This window comes from Varanus komodoensis, unplaced genomic scaffold (assembly GCF_004798865.1).
Source record: "Varanus komodoensis strain SLA01 unplaced genomic scaffold, ASM479886v1 scaffold2, whole genome shotgun sequence".
NCBI classification, from domain to species: Eukaryota; Metazoa; Chordata; class Lepidosauria; order Squamata; family Varanidae; genus Varanus; species Varanus komodoensis.
Genome location: NW_025335568.1, coordinates 55,417,996 through 55,432,589, shown reverse-complemented (window position 1 = coordinate 55,432,589; position 14,594 = coordinate 55,417,996). Strand labels below are relative to the sequence as shown.

Here is a 14,594-nt window from a genome sequence, read left to right as displayed (position 1 = left end):
TTTTAAAAATAGGAAATTCATAATTTGAAATCTAAGCTATTCTAAATAGTTAAGTTTTGAAATATGAGGTGGGAATCATTCTAGACTTTGAGGGTTTGAAAGACACCAATTATTGTGTATTTTTATGCAATATCTTGCAATTGTTTTAATTACATTGTTGTTATTACATTGCATTTATATCCCACTTTGTTTCCTTTTATATGGAACCCAGGGTGGCTTACATAGCTGCATTTTTTCTTCATAACAGAAACCCTGTGAGATAGGTTGGGCTGTGAGACTATGAGTGACCCAAAGTCTCCCAGTGAACTCATGGCTGAGTAGGGCCCAGAACTCCCAGGTCCCCAGTCCAACACTCTAATCACCATACCACACTGGCAAATTTGATTTAATTTTGAACTTGTTACTATTGCTAGTAAATAAAATAGCTTCTAAAAAAGTGGAAAGCATTATTATCGTATGTTGTTTTTGTAACTCACTGCTGCTGTCAGAATGTATCTATTCAAACAGACCTAAATATTCATTATCTCCATAAATAGTGCATTCAGAGGTGAATAGAAATATGGCTTGAAAAATGGTTATGTAAGGATATTCACCTTTTCCCCATTTCTGTTGCATTTTTTTCATTTAGTAACTGTTTGTTCATTCCTGGATCTAATGGGTGATCCTAGCAAATTGACAAGTAGTAGGTAGAATGATGTCACAAAGCTTCATAACCAATCTGCTTTGGCTATGTGTTGATGCCACTGAGAGTAAACAAAGCAAGCTTGAGAGCAAGGACTGGATTATTCATATGGGTGATCCCGACCAAATGAGATCATACAGTGAATGAGATGACATAATGCTAAGTAACTAACAGATTTGGCTGCAAGACAAATGCCGAGGGTAAATGAAACCTATATAAATAGAAGAGGTCAGTGTAAATGCATAAGTGAATATTTTCAAAAATATAATTAAAAGAGGGATCCATGTGCCTGTCAGTAGTACAGAAAATGTTTCTGAGACATAATGAGTCATTTCAGCTCAGTCATCAAAACTTTTTCCTCAGTGATGGTTAATGATGAAAACAAAAGTGCCTCTCTTAAAATGTTAAACTTATGTATAGTTAAAATGTTTTGAAAGATCTTTAACAACACAGAAATGAAATGTAGTTCTACATAGGATGACTGTCAAATTGTTGAAAAGACCTTTTTGGGTAACTTTGGCTGCAGTACCTTATCACAACTTTCCTATCTAAACAGTTCTGTGTTATTGCTAAAAAGTTGAGTTGTCAAATCTTTGATCATGGATGTACACAAAAATCTAGCACGTTGACTTATTAATTTTTTTGTTTATCAAGTCATCTTTTTCATTACAGCCTTTGTAATAGTACGCAGAAATCTAGACAAACCCAACTATTTATATTTTTACATCAAATATTCACATCATTCCTGGACTGTGCTCCTCCTGTCCGAAACTCTCTCAAAAAAAGTGAAACAGGGAAGGTTTGTCTCTCTTACTCCATTATTGCAATTAGGAATTTTGCATCATCAATGCCAAAGGACAAAAGTGGTTCATTTGCCCTACGGGAACAGGACAGTGATAAGATGATTTTTCGTCAAGGATCATTGGGTCGTAATTAAGTTACATTCATTGCTATTGCTTTTTGAAGGATGATTGGTAAATGACAGGCTTCATGTGTTTAGTACGGACAGTGTTCACTAGGGTTTTTTTCTCCCTCTGTCAGAAAATCCTGTTGAGCCTGATAATGTAAATGTGGCATTTTACTCTGAACAAAAGAGCAAGGAAATGAGCTATCTTGTCTAATCATTCAGTTGTTTAACACCGACTTCCAGTTTAGACTCAATTGGCTGGAAAGCACTTGACATGTGAAGTTAGTGCTGTTCCGAACGCATGTTTGAGTAAATTTTAAAGTAAGTGACAGCTAAATTGTACCTAGGGAAATTACAAAGCCTTCAACACAGTTAATTTTTTGGGGAGGATTAGTTGTAATTGCAACACCAGTCTCCTTGAAGATTCCTCGTTATAGCTGATGAACAGAGGAGAAAAAACATTTAGCTCTTTCAAGAGCCCTGTTCTCTTAACAGAATAATTTTTTTAAAGCTGATTGTACCTTACTGAATTGATTTCCCTCCACACTAACATCTGCTTCAGATTTAGAGAGGGATTTGTTTTCGAAGCCTTCTCTTTTTTCCCTCAGTCCTTTTTTTTCTTAAACTTTTTTTTATTATTCCTTCCTCTCTAGTGATTTCAAGTTTGAGAGCTTTTCAATCAGTAAACCCCTTAGGTAAATTGCCACTTCACTAACACTTTATGCAGAACACGGAAGCACTTCATTCCAATTAAAATCAATATTTAGAGTTTATATATATATATATAGAGAGAGAGAGAGCGAGAGAGAGAGCAAGCGTGAGCATGCACAAGAGCAAATGCAAGCAAGTGTACCAGGCACTTTGGTTTGAAAAAGTTGTTTATTAGGTAAAAAGGGTAAGGTGGAGAGAGTGGTACCCTTTAAGCAAAAGGATTTATTTCCATTTAAAAATAAAAAGATTTAAGATTTTAAGATCGTACAAAAGAAAAGATTAAACAGTCAGTTACAATTCAGGATAGGAAGCTACAAATTTCTCACTCCTGCTCTTAGTTGAAAACACAATTGGTTTTGTGAGTGATCCAATTAATTCCTTGCAAGATTTGAAAAGATAGGCAGTACCTTACTGTTGCCCCATAGAACACTGTTGGACTATTTTCTGAGTATTATTAGGGCTCTTAGATCACATCTCAAATAGAGAAATCCAAATTAAAGAGATTTAAGAGTGCTGCGATATTACATGTAGATTGAGATTAATGCACATGCCTAAGGTTCATCTGATCAAGTTATAATGGACTACAACTCTTTTAATATCCCTGGACAGCATTCTACACTCACTGTGCATAAGCTATATATTAAGAACAGTTGCAGATATGTGCCCTGAGTGAGAGAAAATGCAAGCAAGTTGATCTGTAATAGGATAGAACTATTCCAATTGAATATGAGTTTTGCACATATTTTGATAGGGCATTTTGAAAAGCATGATTACTATAACTGAAGTAGCTTGTAGTTAACTTTATTAATTGTGTGCTGGACTGGTCTGCTTCAGTTTTTAATTTATTAGCACTTTATTCTAGATCTGTGTCCTTCCAGGTAAATGATAAATCTGATAACATTTCACATCAAGGAGAACATTAAAAGTTTTACATCAGATATATCTGTGCTTCAAAGTTTAGCGTAAACCCAAAATCCAGTCAAAAGTTTCCTATAAACTTTTGACAAGAGGTCACATATTTGGTGACTGCCCTTGGATACAGACGTAAAGATCCCATGTTCTAATTTGTATATAATAATTGCATTCCTAAATTTATTTTTCAAAAAAAAAGTATGATGATCAGATTCAGTTGTTCCAGTTCTTTTCACCACGCAGTCAAAAACAAGACTATAAACAAAACTCCATGGGTGATGCATTCACAGGAACTTTCCACTAGTGGTTTCATATTTTTAAGTAGTATATATTGCATGCTGAGCTCATGTGTTCAGTTGTGCCTAAAGCACTTCATACAGTCATTTATTTTCACCACAGCCTGAGCTCTTCTTTGTCCTAGTTTGTGTGACTTCTAGTAAATCAAATGTCACTTATCTTGATGAACTTGCTCAGAAATGGTGCTCTTGTAAGGGGTTCTGCTTTGACATAAAATCTTAGCATCAGGAAACCCTTCTTGGATATTTATATTGCCCCTGTGGAAGAAGGGGGACAGGGAGCTGCTACATGTAGTAAAGCAAGGTAGGTAGAATAAGAAACTGATTTGGCAAGGCTGTGCCAAACTCTTTAAAAAGATTTTTGTTGTTCTTCTAAACGTGTGTGTGCATCTCTGTGCACAGTATGCTCCAATTAAGTATCTCACTGGCAGATTTCATATTATTACAAACTATATATCTGATTTTAAAATTGTTGTTCTTTTTGTTGTTTAGTCACAAAGTTGTGCCCAACCCTCCATGACTTCATGGACCACAGCATGTCAGGCTCTCCTGTCCACCATCATTCCCTGGAGTCCACTCAACCCACGCCCACCACACTAGTGACTCCATCCAGCCACCTTATCCTCTGCCATCCTCTTCTTTTGCCTTCAATCATTCCCAGCATCAGGGTCTTTTCCAGTGAGTCCTTCCTTCTAATTAGGTGGCCAAAGTGATTTTAAAATTACGTATCTGAATATTTTGGCTTTGCTCCAAAGTGCCACACCCATGTAGTTGTCAGTTCCTGCAGTTCCCCTACACCCTTTGCTAATCCCCTTCATGCTGTCTCATGTTCTTTTGGAGGGTCCCTCACCAAGAATAGCTTTGGGAGAAGTCAGGGAGGTTAATGCAAAGGGAATGCATGGGAAAGCCTCAGAGATCATGCATGACAATTTGAATCCAAGACCCTGATTTTTTCTACTTGTAAAATACTGATTTTTCTTTTTAAAAATGGACTGTGCAGTAGTTTTGTTAGAGAACTAAAGGAAACATCCAAAGCCATAGTAGCTTCTAGTGATCTCATAACACTAGGTGAAGAGGTGAATTTATGACTGGTGAAACATTTACAGATGCTTAGACATTCAATCACATCTAGTTGTGTTATTTTTAACCCATTTGCCTTTCATGGATTCCTTATTTTACACACACGTGCGTACCACACACTCACAATATCTTCAGTAATATTTGCAGCCTGTACACTATTAATGTGTCTGTTTGATTGGCATTCCAATTATTCATTCACTTATTGATAGCTTTGACCTAAACAGTCAATTTAGTACTTTGGGAATGCAGCTGAGACAGCACCGTTGCTCTTTTCAGAGTCACTGACAGAGCTGAACATAAACAGAGAGACCTTGAATGTATATATTTGATTGCACCCTAGGTGGAATTATTGGAAGTTGTTCGCAAGTTTGTTTCAATGGGTGTTAACTGAACTTGCATCCAGAGTAGGAGAAAACACTGATTATATAAAGCTTTATACCCATCTGTGGTAACTACCATACTATTTCTTCAGTATGACAGTAATCTAGCCTGCATCATCCACTTGCAGTTTTGAAATTAACCTGTAATTTAGTCTTCACCCCAAATGACAATAATTCAAATGACTCTGTGGGGTGCCAGAAGATGCACTGTAAACAGGGCTCAGTAAAGGGGGTAAGATAGAGATCCATCAGGCTAGGCTTATTTTTACAATTTTAAATGGATTGCAGCAAATTCATAATTTTCTGTATTTGTATTTAATTTCATAATTTTTCAAAATAGCAATTTATTTCTATAATATAATGTGCTGGTTTTTAAAATTTTAATGTTTATGGGGTGGTATAACAAAACATTCTTTGTGGTAACATATGACATTTAAAATGGATTGTAAATATAAAATATTCAAAGTCATTTGATGCAGCAGTTACAAGCTTTTTTTTCTGAGGATGTTTCGCTTTTTCTCTAACAATGTTAGAGAACTCTCTCCAATTCTGTTCACCAAATATGCAATGAAAATGGTTAGAAACATCCTTCTTTACTTAGCTGTAAAAGTTAAGAATAGTGATTGTTCTATTGGGGACACAACCATTTGTTAAAAGAACTCACTGTTCACCAGAAAAATAGACCCAAATGCTGCAGTCCCCATGTTGTTTATTTTAGACCAAGTTCACATGTGGTCATCAAAACTGAGTGCTCAAAATGAATTTATATATAATGAATTAAGATTATGTGGAATTTGTTTAAGTTGACTTTTAGAATTTAAATAATTCTACTGTTGTCAAAACTTCAGAATGGGTGTTTTTTGAGAAGCTGAAGGAAATAATTGAAAAAGAACTTACATTGTGGACATCCAATACATACATTTTGAACTGAACCCTAATGTTCCAATGGCTGTTTCTGGTGTGTGTCTGTGTGTGTAGCTTTGATTGTCAAACTTTTAAAGAGTGTTATGGATTTTCTTTAAAGGAATGATGAAGAAGCAGCCATGTTAGCTGCCTTTGACTGCTATAAGAAGTATGGCAGACTTCCTAAAATTCATGATATCCTGTGCTTGTTAATACAGAAGGGAAACACTACACTATTGCACAAAGGTTGGTTGCTACTATTATCAATTGGATTAGGTGTCTGCTTGTTTTGCTCTTTGTACCCTTTATGGAAGCCTTTAATCTGCAAAGTTTAGCAGTTTGTTATTGAGAACTATACTAGAAATGTTTATCATCACATATTCAAATGATGTCCTATCATTGTTATGGGCATTTTAAAAATATTCAGGTTTTTGCTGTTGGAATACCAGCATGATCTCATGGACCTCTTCTGGAGAAGCAAAGGATGGAGATGTATCCCATGGATCATCCCAGTCATAAGCAAGATGAGGAATACAGACTATAAAAGTCATGTAATTTTTTATGTATAATAGATTTGGTGATTAGTTACTCCAAACTGTTACGTTCTAGCCATGTTTTGTCCTGTCTAGTCTATGAATTTGCTGCTGTGTTCCTTGAGCAGATAAAAAACCAATCTCATTTTCTTCATGGCCAAGGTATTAAATATCTTGGTACCACTGAACTCTTCTAGAAAGTGCACTGCAGGTGATTGTAAAGGAAACTGCAACTGAAATTTCATCAGCTAGCAATAAAGGGTCACATACTTTTCCGTATTGCATGGCTGTTCACTGGCATGGGAATTCACCTTGTGCATTTTCTTTTCTACTCTAAACAGGTAACCTAATGAGTTTATGTTTTAAATTCCTCTAGCTATGGATTTTGTGAGCCAAGAGAAAGGTGAAATGACGATGCTCTATTATCTCTTCTTTGCCTTCCTGAATACTGGCAAATACAAAGAAGCCAAGAAGATCATTGAGGTGGGACAATAACTACATTACTCTAATCATGAAGCTATTTAGAGTTTTAATTAAAATATATTTAAAGATTTTAACCTTTAATTAATCTTGTTCTGATTAATGTTAATAGAATTGAATCCTAGTAATGAAAGAGGGTGAGGCATGAGTGGGAGACCTGGCCAGCTTTTTTCACTGTGTATAATTACAGTTAGAAGTAAGACCATCTGCGTATAGATTGAAATTGTTTCCTTACTTTGTCAATTTCACTATTAAATATCCAAATGATATTTGCATATTAAATCTTGCAATTGTGGAACAATTAAATTAAAACCGCATTCCTGGGTGTAAAGTTGCTAATCCTCTTTTCCAACAAATTCTTTGTTCTTTAAAGCACTGGAATTTAATTTGCTGCAGAGCGTGCTCAGATTTATTTGTAATGCTTGTCTACAAGTTAATCAGGCAAACAAGTGCTGTCTGCTACTGTTTGGCATTTAATTTAGCATTTTTTCTCCCACTATGGTAAGCAGCTTATAGAAAGTGGTAGGTGACAAACTTGGTCTATTTAGGATTAGTATATTTTATCTAGCTTGATTGAAATTTTGCTTACTGAAATTGATAAGTCAAAAGGGCATCCTTCAAGCCTTCCCAGATTGTGCTTATGTTCCTCTAAAATAGTTGTATTTTCCTCTGACCCCCAACACAGTGTTGGTTGCCCGGTTTTACATTATTGAGAAGAAAAGGGAGAAGTCAGTCTTTTGAGGAAGTGAAATATTTTTGGATATAAAGACACAAAAAAGGATTATTTTTGGTTAATGACAATTGAACTATTGCTGAAATAAGACAACAGTGAAAGAAATTACTGAAAAGTCTTACAGTGTTTCCTGAATTAATAAAAATGCACTATCTGACTGGACATTTTTTAGTTACCAATGGTTTTATCAAAGAGGTTAAAAAGTGGAAGAAATGAGACTAGTTTAACTATGCAATTATTTTCTCTTGCTTTGCATAAAACAGTTCAAAAACAATGCTATACTGTAATACCACCACCTTGCCCTTCTGGTCCTGGATCTTTCCATCTTTTGTACTTATGCCCACAGAAGAAGAATCTTGCCCTCCAATATGTTTACACCCCACCACTGGAACATTTGAGAGTTTTTCAGTCATTTATTGATCTATTTAAACAGTCATCTTTTAATTTCTGTTGCTTCCAAATTGATCACTGTTTAGTTTTTTTGTTTCCCTTAAAGAGTGGGAATGGTTTTAGCAAATGGTAATCACTAAAAAAATCATTAATCCCAGAAACTTTCCCTCTTTACGGTTTTCCAAGAGAGAAAATGCACATCTGGCATTTTTGCTCTTTTTTTTTTTTTTTTTTTTTTTGGTTCATTGGATTAGGATTTCTTAGACTTGCTTAAGTTTGACAGAGGCTCATTAGAGCTTTTAAACATGGATTATGCTGTTTCGTTCACTTTTCAGCTCTTTAATTTGACTTCTGTGCAACATTATTTAAGCATATTTATAGGCTGACGTCTAGTTAAATCTTCTCAAGGCACTTTCTACATATAAAGGCTCAATATAAAATCAGTATGAGCTAAAATCTTTAACACAATAGGCAGTGTCAAGATCAGCACAGGCACTCATGTAAATCAAATTGTGCTGATGTAAGTGTGCTTTTGCGCCAGCAACAGGGAAACCTGCTGTGCCAGCAAAAGCTGTGGTGTTGTGGTTGCGATCACTTATGCTAGCATAACATAATTTACATTGGTGGCAGTGTTGAACTGGGTACTGGCCCATAAAAGTACAATTGATTAAAAGCCAAGAAAAATAGCATTCACATCAGAAAGAACAATAATATCAAATAAATATAAACTACTGTGGCACTATAGATGCAGCAATCCAAAAGATCTTCATTCAGGAAAAGATATTTGTGAACAGCCCTTTCTTCTTCGTGGTCCCTGTGCAATCACATGTATGGCCTTTGCCATGCAGTGCAAGGCCTAAACCGGAGACAGAAAACATTCATTGCTCAAAAGGCATTATTCCTCATTTCAGGGTGGGATTTGGAGAACAGCTTTTAGGTGGAGGTTTTAATAACAGTGAACACAGCAGCTTTGCTATGCTAAATAAATGGTGTAAGTGAATGTTGTCTTTGTTGTTCCTTAGGCTATCAATCAGTAATGCTTCAAAGGAAGTGTAACATAGTTAAAAACCTTATGATAGAAATAGTGATTGGCATAAAAGATTCTAATATAATCTCCCATATGAAAATATTCACATATTCTCAATAGGAATATGTTTGAAGTGACCTGGAAAGTCAAAGACCAGTATATCTTGTTGTGCAAGCCAGTTCACATGAAATATGCGTTGCCACCTGATTAAAGTAGTCTGATAAAGTCCCTCCCTCTCGAAAAATGGATCCATGAGCATATCAAGCTTACTGCTGACAAGTATTCCAAACAGCACTCACATGATAGCAATTCACTGTACATTTGCATGGTTGCCAGACTGGCAGCTATGATTATGGAAATCTCCTGGTATGGGTACCTTTCATGTGTAGTGGTATTAAACAATTACTTTAGCTGTTTTTAATATTACTTCACTCTTCTGTGTGACAGAGGAATCCGTACGTACATTTTTAACCAGTTATCTGTCTACAGTTGTTTATTAATTTTGCAAGTGAAGAGGCTGTAGGCAGACCACTGCATGCTGGAACATTTTAGCATGTTTAAAGCTTGTTTCCTATGATGAACCTTTATGGTCTAATCCAGGAAAGCAGTTATTGCGGAATATTACTTTCTAAAGCAACCTTACCCAACCCAGTCTAACATACTTGGAGGTCAACATGCTGAAGAAGTCTGGCCTGAAGAATACAATGAAAATCCCTGCTTTGCCTCACTGTAATTCCTGTGTGTTTGACATTTTAAAGCGACAAGGTTATACTGCTATTGGAGTGAGGGGTTGTAGAAACATACTCCAGTGCTCATTCTTGTGAATAATCCTGTAGAATAAAAAAGCTTTTAATGCCATGGTGCTTTGTGTTAAAAAGTTCATGGTGTGATATGTAACTCTTATTTCAATATTTTTACATCTTTTTATGCCATTTTCCCTAGTTATGTTGCAGCACTAACCCTTGATAGTCTTTGGGGGAAAATATAGTTATTCAGTACAAAAATATTGAAAGGGTTTAAATGTTCATCTGCTATGTTTGGTCAAGGGATTCAAGAGATACTTGGAAATAAAGCTGCTGATGACACTCAGAATCTGCTAAGGGGGCTACTTTGAGTTGATTAAAAAAATGAAATATATTTAGTGAAATCGTAGCAGTGCATTTACTTAAGCACAGCATTGTGACATATTGCAATGCTAACCAATTTCTAAGATACCAATCACCATTGGTTCAGGATGTTTTTAATCTACTGTAAAAACCATGAAAATATTTCTGTGCTCTGAGATTGAGAGATTACAGCACCCTTTCATCCAGATTGCTTTTTGTATGAATCTGTATAAAATCAACATGAACCTTTATTTTGTGCTGGAGATAAAACTACAGTAGCAAGATGTTACTTCATTTGTAAAGTATGATTTGACTTCATTTTAATATAGAAGTTCCAAAGTAATTTAGTATCTGGGATTATTGATGTGACCTACTGCGTGGAATGGCAGAATGTTTGGAACAACATGGCGAGTCTGCATGTGTGAGAGAGAAATACAAGTAGAGGCACACATTCTGATACACTGGTGAAACAGCATGTTCAGTAGATGATAATAAATCAGTATTAAGCTTAAAAAATCACATGAGACTTCTGCACTACCAGTATTTAAATAACGGACATCTTTGTATAAATGAGAAGGGAAATAGGCCTGCATGTCCTTGCAAGTCCCAATCACAGTTGAACTTGAATTATATCTTCATTTTTAATTTTTATTTCCATACCACCCAGTAGCCAGAACTCTCTGAGCAGCTCACAATTAATCAAAATTCACAGAGAGAGAGACAGACAGAAGCACAGTATAAAATGTTAGTATACAAATGTAAAGCAGCTGAAAATTTCAGTATACAAAAATATAAAACAGTATTTTCAGTAAATTCCGAAGTAAAGGTGTCATGCCAAAACGAGTGACCTGTGCCCAAGGATAGGCCTGATCCAGCCTATTTCATATACAATCTGAAAAGTATTTCTGAAAAGGAAGTCTATACAGAAAAATGATTAAGAACATAGGAGTCTAATCAGAGACACTCAGTGAAGCTTGATTAATTTAGGGAAACTATCTTCATTTAGGAAAATTTTTGGCATGTATTTTCATAACTTGCTGATAATTTTGTATACTGCCCAACAGCCAAAGCTCTCTAGGTGGTTCACAAAGCACATTTAAAAAAAGAGAGATCAATGATGATGATGATGATGAACTGCTTCTTATGAATTTTTATTTTTGGTAAAGGAAACAAACTTAAGTAGCTTGAAACCCTTGCTGAAATCTAGGAGAGTTTTTTACTTATTTGTGAGACAACTGCCTTCTTGCAACCATAGCTTCGTGGGTAGTTCTCCTATAAGCGCATGATTCTATAACCACATGCATATAAAATTTACTGCCTGGGTAATCTTCCACATAAATGTTCTTGGTTGTTTAAAATGTTTCTTGGCTGCCTTTCAGGGCAAGAGCCTCTCAAGCTGACACATGCCAATAAAACACATACTAAAAACATTAAGAACTCAATGAAAAGAGCAACATCTAACATATCAGGGAAAAGCCAGAAGAAAATAGCATGTTTTCAGGGCCTTAAAGCTTGCCATGATGAGGATTTGGTGGCCCCCAGTGGCAACTTATGCCAGTGATGTTGGTCCGCTGAGGAAACTGTCCTCATACAGCCACCTAAGCCCTGTCATAGATGGGCAAATGATAGGCTCTCTCATTGATCTTAAAGTGTAGGCCGGCTGATAGGAGTGAAGGAAGCCCTTGAGGTGGCGCTTAGAAGTTTATATTGCTGCTCCTTGGGTTTCTGTTTGGTTATGGTTCCCCTCTCTGTTTTAGCTGGTCATTCCTCTATTAGATTGTATTGCAAATGCTTTGTGTGCCATTAGCAGCTTTAGTTAGAGGAACAAGAGGGTGCAATATGTAAACTGTTTTATAATTCTAAGCACTCAGCTGGTGGTGAATGTTTTGCTGTGGTTTAGCATGTGTTTGCGTATATGTATTAATTTTCTCACACTCATTCCAGCAACCACAAATAAACCACAAAAGTACCTCAGGTTTCTACCCTTTATTGTAAAATTAATTATATAATTATCCACAGCTAGATTGGAAGACAGCAACATAATAGAGAAAAAGTAAAAGTTATAGCTGATTACAGTGAAGCAAAGTCAATAAGTAAAATATTTTTTTAAAGTCTGAAAAATGCAGAATGGTAAAAAAAGCAGAATTATCTTATAAAAATAGGACATGAGAATATACATGAGAAGTATATTATATTCAGGTTAATAAATATTCTAGTGGTCTTAGTAACAAAATTAATATTTTCAGTTGGACCAAAAAAGAAACATTACACTCTGTTAAAAATAAAAGTTACCGTACTGGATTTATACAAACTGTATAATAAATGTCTCAGTGTCATACTAGGTGCAGTGTTGAAAATTCAGTAAGATGGTTAGAGATAAGCCACAAATATGGACTATCACACAAGCCCTAGAGATTTAGTTAATCTGACCTAGATGTTCTTTTGATGATTGAGAACATACTATATGTGAAAACACTTCTCAATTTCAAAATGAAACACAAGACTATCCACTGTATAACTCAGCTGTCCTTATAGTGATGGGCATAGCAGTCATTTTTTAGCAGAGGAGGATTTGCTATATAAAGTTTTTCAGCTTTTAAAGCCATTTAGATCATTGGCATTTGGAACAACAATGATATTGAAAGTTGGAAGTGAATGCTGCATTTGAGTTTTGCCGTGTCACAAAGAGGATTATCTGCAGATTCAAGTAACATACATCTTCTCCTTTAATTTCCGTGGGCATGTTGTGTAAGGTATTAATTCTTCATTTCTCACTTAGTTCCCCCCCCCCTACACACACGCTTTCCTTTTAAATTGTTCAAAATTGAGAAAAGTAACAGTTGCATTAATAAGGTGTTATCAGCATCTTTCCTAAACAAGTTGGTGTTTGTAGGGAAATAAATGAATATTTATTTTTATATTCACTGGAGTCATAGCCTACTTTCCCTTTAAAAAGGTCATTTCCACTTAATTAGGACTCTGGTAATTCATCAGGTTCCCACCATCAGCAATGCTACAGCATTGGGGGAAGTTGTGGGGGGGGGGGGTAGAATAGAGGCAGACACTGAGATATTAACTGCTAAGCAGGCTTTCTAAAATGTCTGTGAGGTTAGTGTGGTTACCACATAAGCGTTATTCAGGAGTTCTGATCCTGAGAATACCAAACGTGTGACAAGGAAATCACTAGATTCACCCCCCCCCACCTTGTACATTCCTATCACCCTGCATTTGTAGGGTGGGGCAGTGTGATTAAGAAGGGAGCTTCCTTTGTCCATAAGTCCCTATGATTGCAAAGGCTGGAAAATCGGCATTCTTAATTGCATGTGCAGGACTAGCACACTTCTACCTGGCATGTTTATTAGTCCCAAATGTAGCACACCTGAAGACAACTACAGCTTTTAAATTTTCTTAACAGGTTTTTGTAACTCAATTTCTGTTTTAGTCCTGATATCAGAAATTACTTCTGGCTTTTTAGTGCTTTTTAGTGCTTCCTGCAATCAGGTGTTAGATGGCATATTTTAATAGTTCTACTCTGGTGTTGGAGCACAACACTGAGGAGATGGAATTACAAAGCATAGGGTTGACTAAGACAGATTGAGGTTGGCTCCAGGATGCTTCACCGTTCATCATGAAAGACTTAAGAAAGTCCACTGGCCAATGGAATAGTGAAGTTCTGTTTTTGAAAAGTCTTACATTGGAGAATAGGATGGCCAGTAAATTCTGTGAATACCATTGTGTTTTGAGTGGTAGTTGTGAAATGACTATCATAAAGAGATAAACGTAGATTTGATGTTTCATGTGCAAATTCTTGCCTTGCAACTTGCATTGTCAAAGTGGTCTTATAAGATTGCTGTAATTACCACATATGCATGCTGGAGCTGAGGATTAGTAGAAAGGTAGCATAGGAGAGAAGGGAATTAAGCACACCACAATGCAAAAAGTTTATTCTAATTAGGGTGCAAATGCATGTCATTTTTAGTACAATGATGAAAAATGACCTGGGCAATAAGTCAGTGGCACAACATCAGCAAAGATATTTTAGGTAGTCAGCATGCTATTTATGCAGTAGAAAGAAATGATTATTATCCTAAGCAATCTCATTTTCTGCTAAAAGCGATTTTGATTTCTGTGATTTGAGTTAAACAGCATAAGAAGTAATAGTTCTGTGGATTGTTATAAACATTACTGAAGTTTAAGCTTATTCAGAGATACTTTGTTTTTAAAAATTCCATACTTTTTTCATACCGTAGTGGTATTTGAGGTGGCTTAACAAAATATTGTAAAAATATCAATATAAGAAATACTGCAGCAGCATGTAAAACTCAAGAGCATGCCACTTTACAGAAATAACACATACAACTAGTGCTAGTATTAGTGGCCTTCGGTGCAACATCATTAGTGAAAATGGAAATCCCATCACAATAACTAATATTGAGTTGTACTAGAGGTAGCTT

General features: G+C 35.8%; 1 protein-coding gene across 1 annotated transcript in view; it reads left to right on the top strand.

Annotated features, from left to right (window-relative positions):
- Window positions 1-14,594, top strand: part of LRPPRC (leucine rich pentatricopeptide repeat containing) — a 112,307-nt gene that overhangs the window by 59,622 nt on the left and 38,091 nt on the right. The window contains exons 24-25 of the mRNA XM_044429233.1: window positions 5,993-6,117; window positions 6,781-6,887. Coding sequence (XP_044285168.1) covers window positions 5,993-6,117; window positions 6,781-6,887 — 232 coding nt within the window. The remainder of the gene's footprint in view (window positions 1-5,992; window positions 6,118-6,780; window positions 6,888-14,594) is intronic.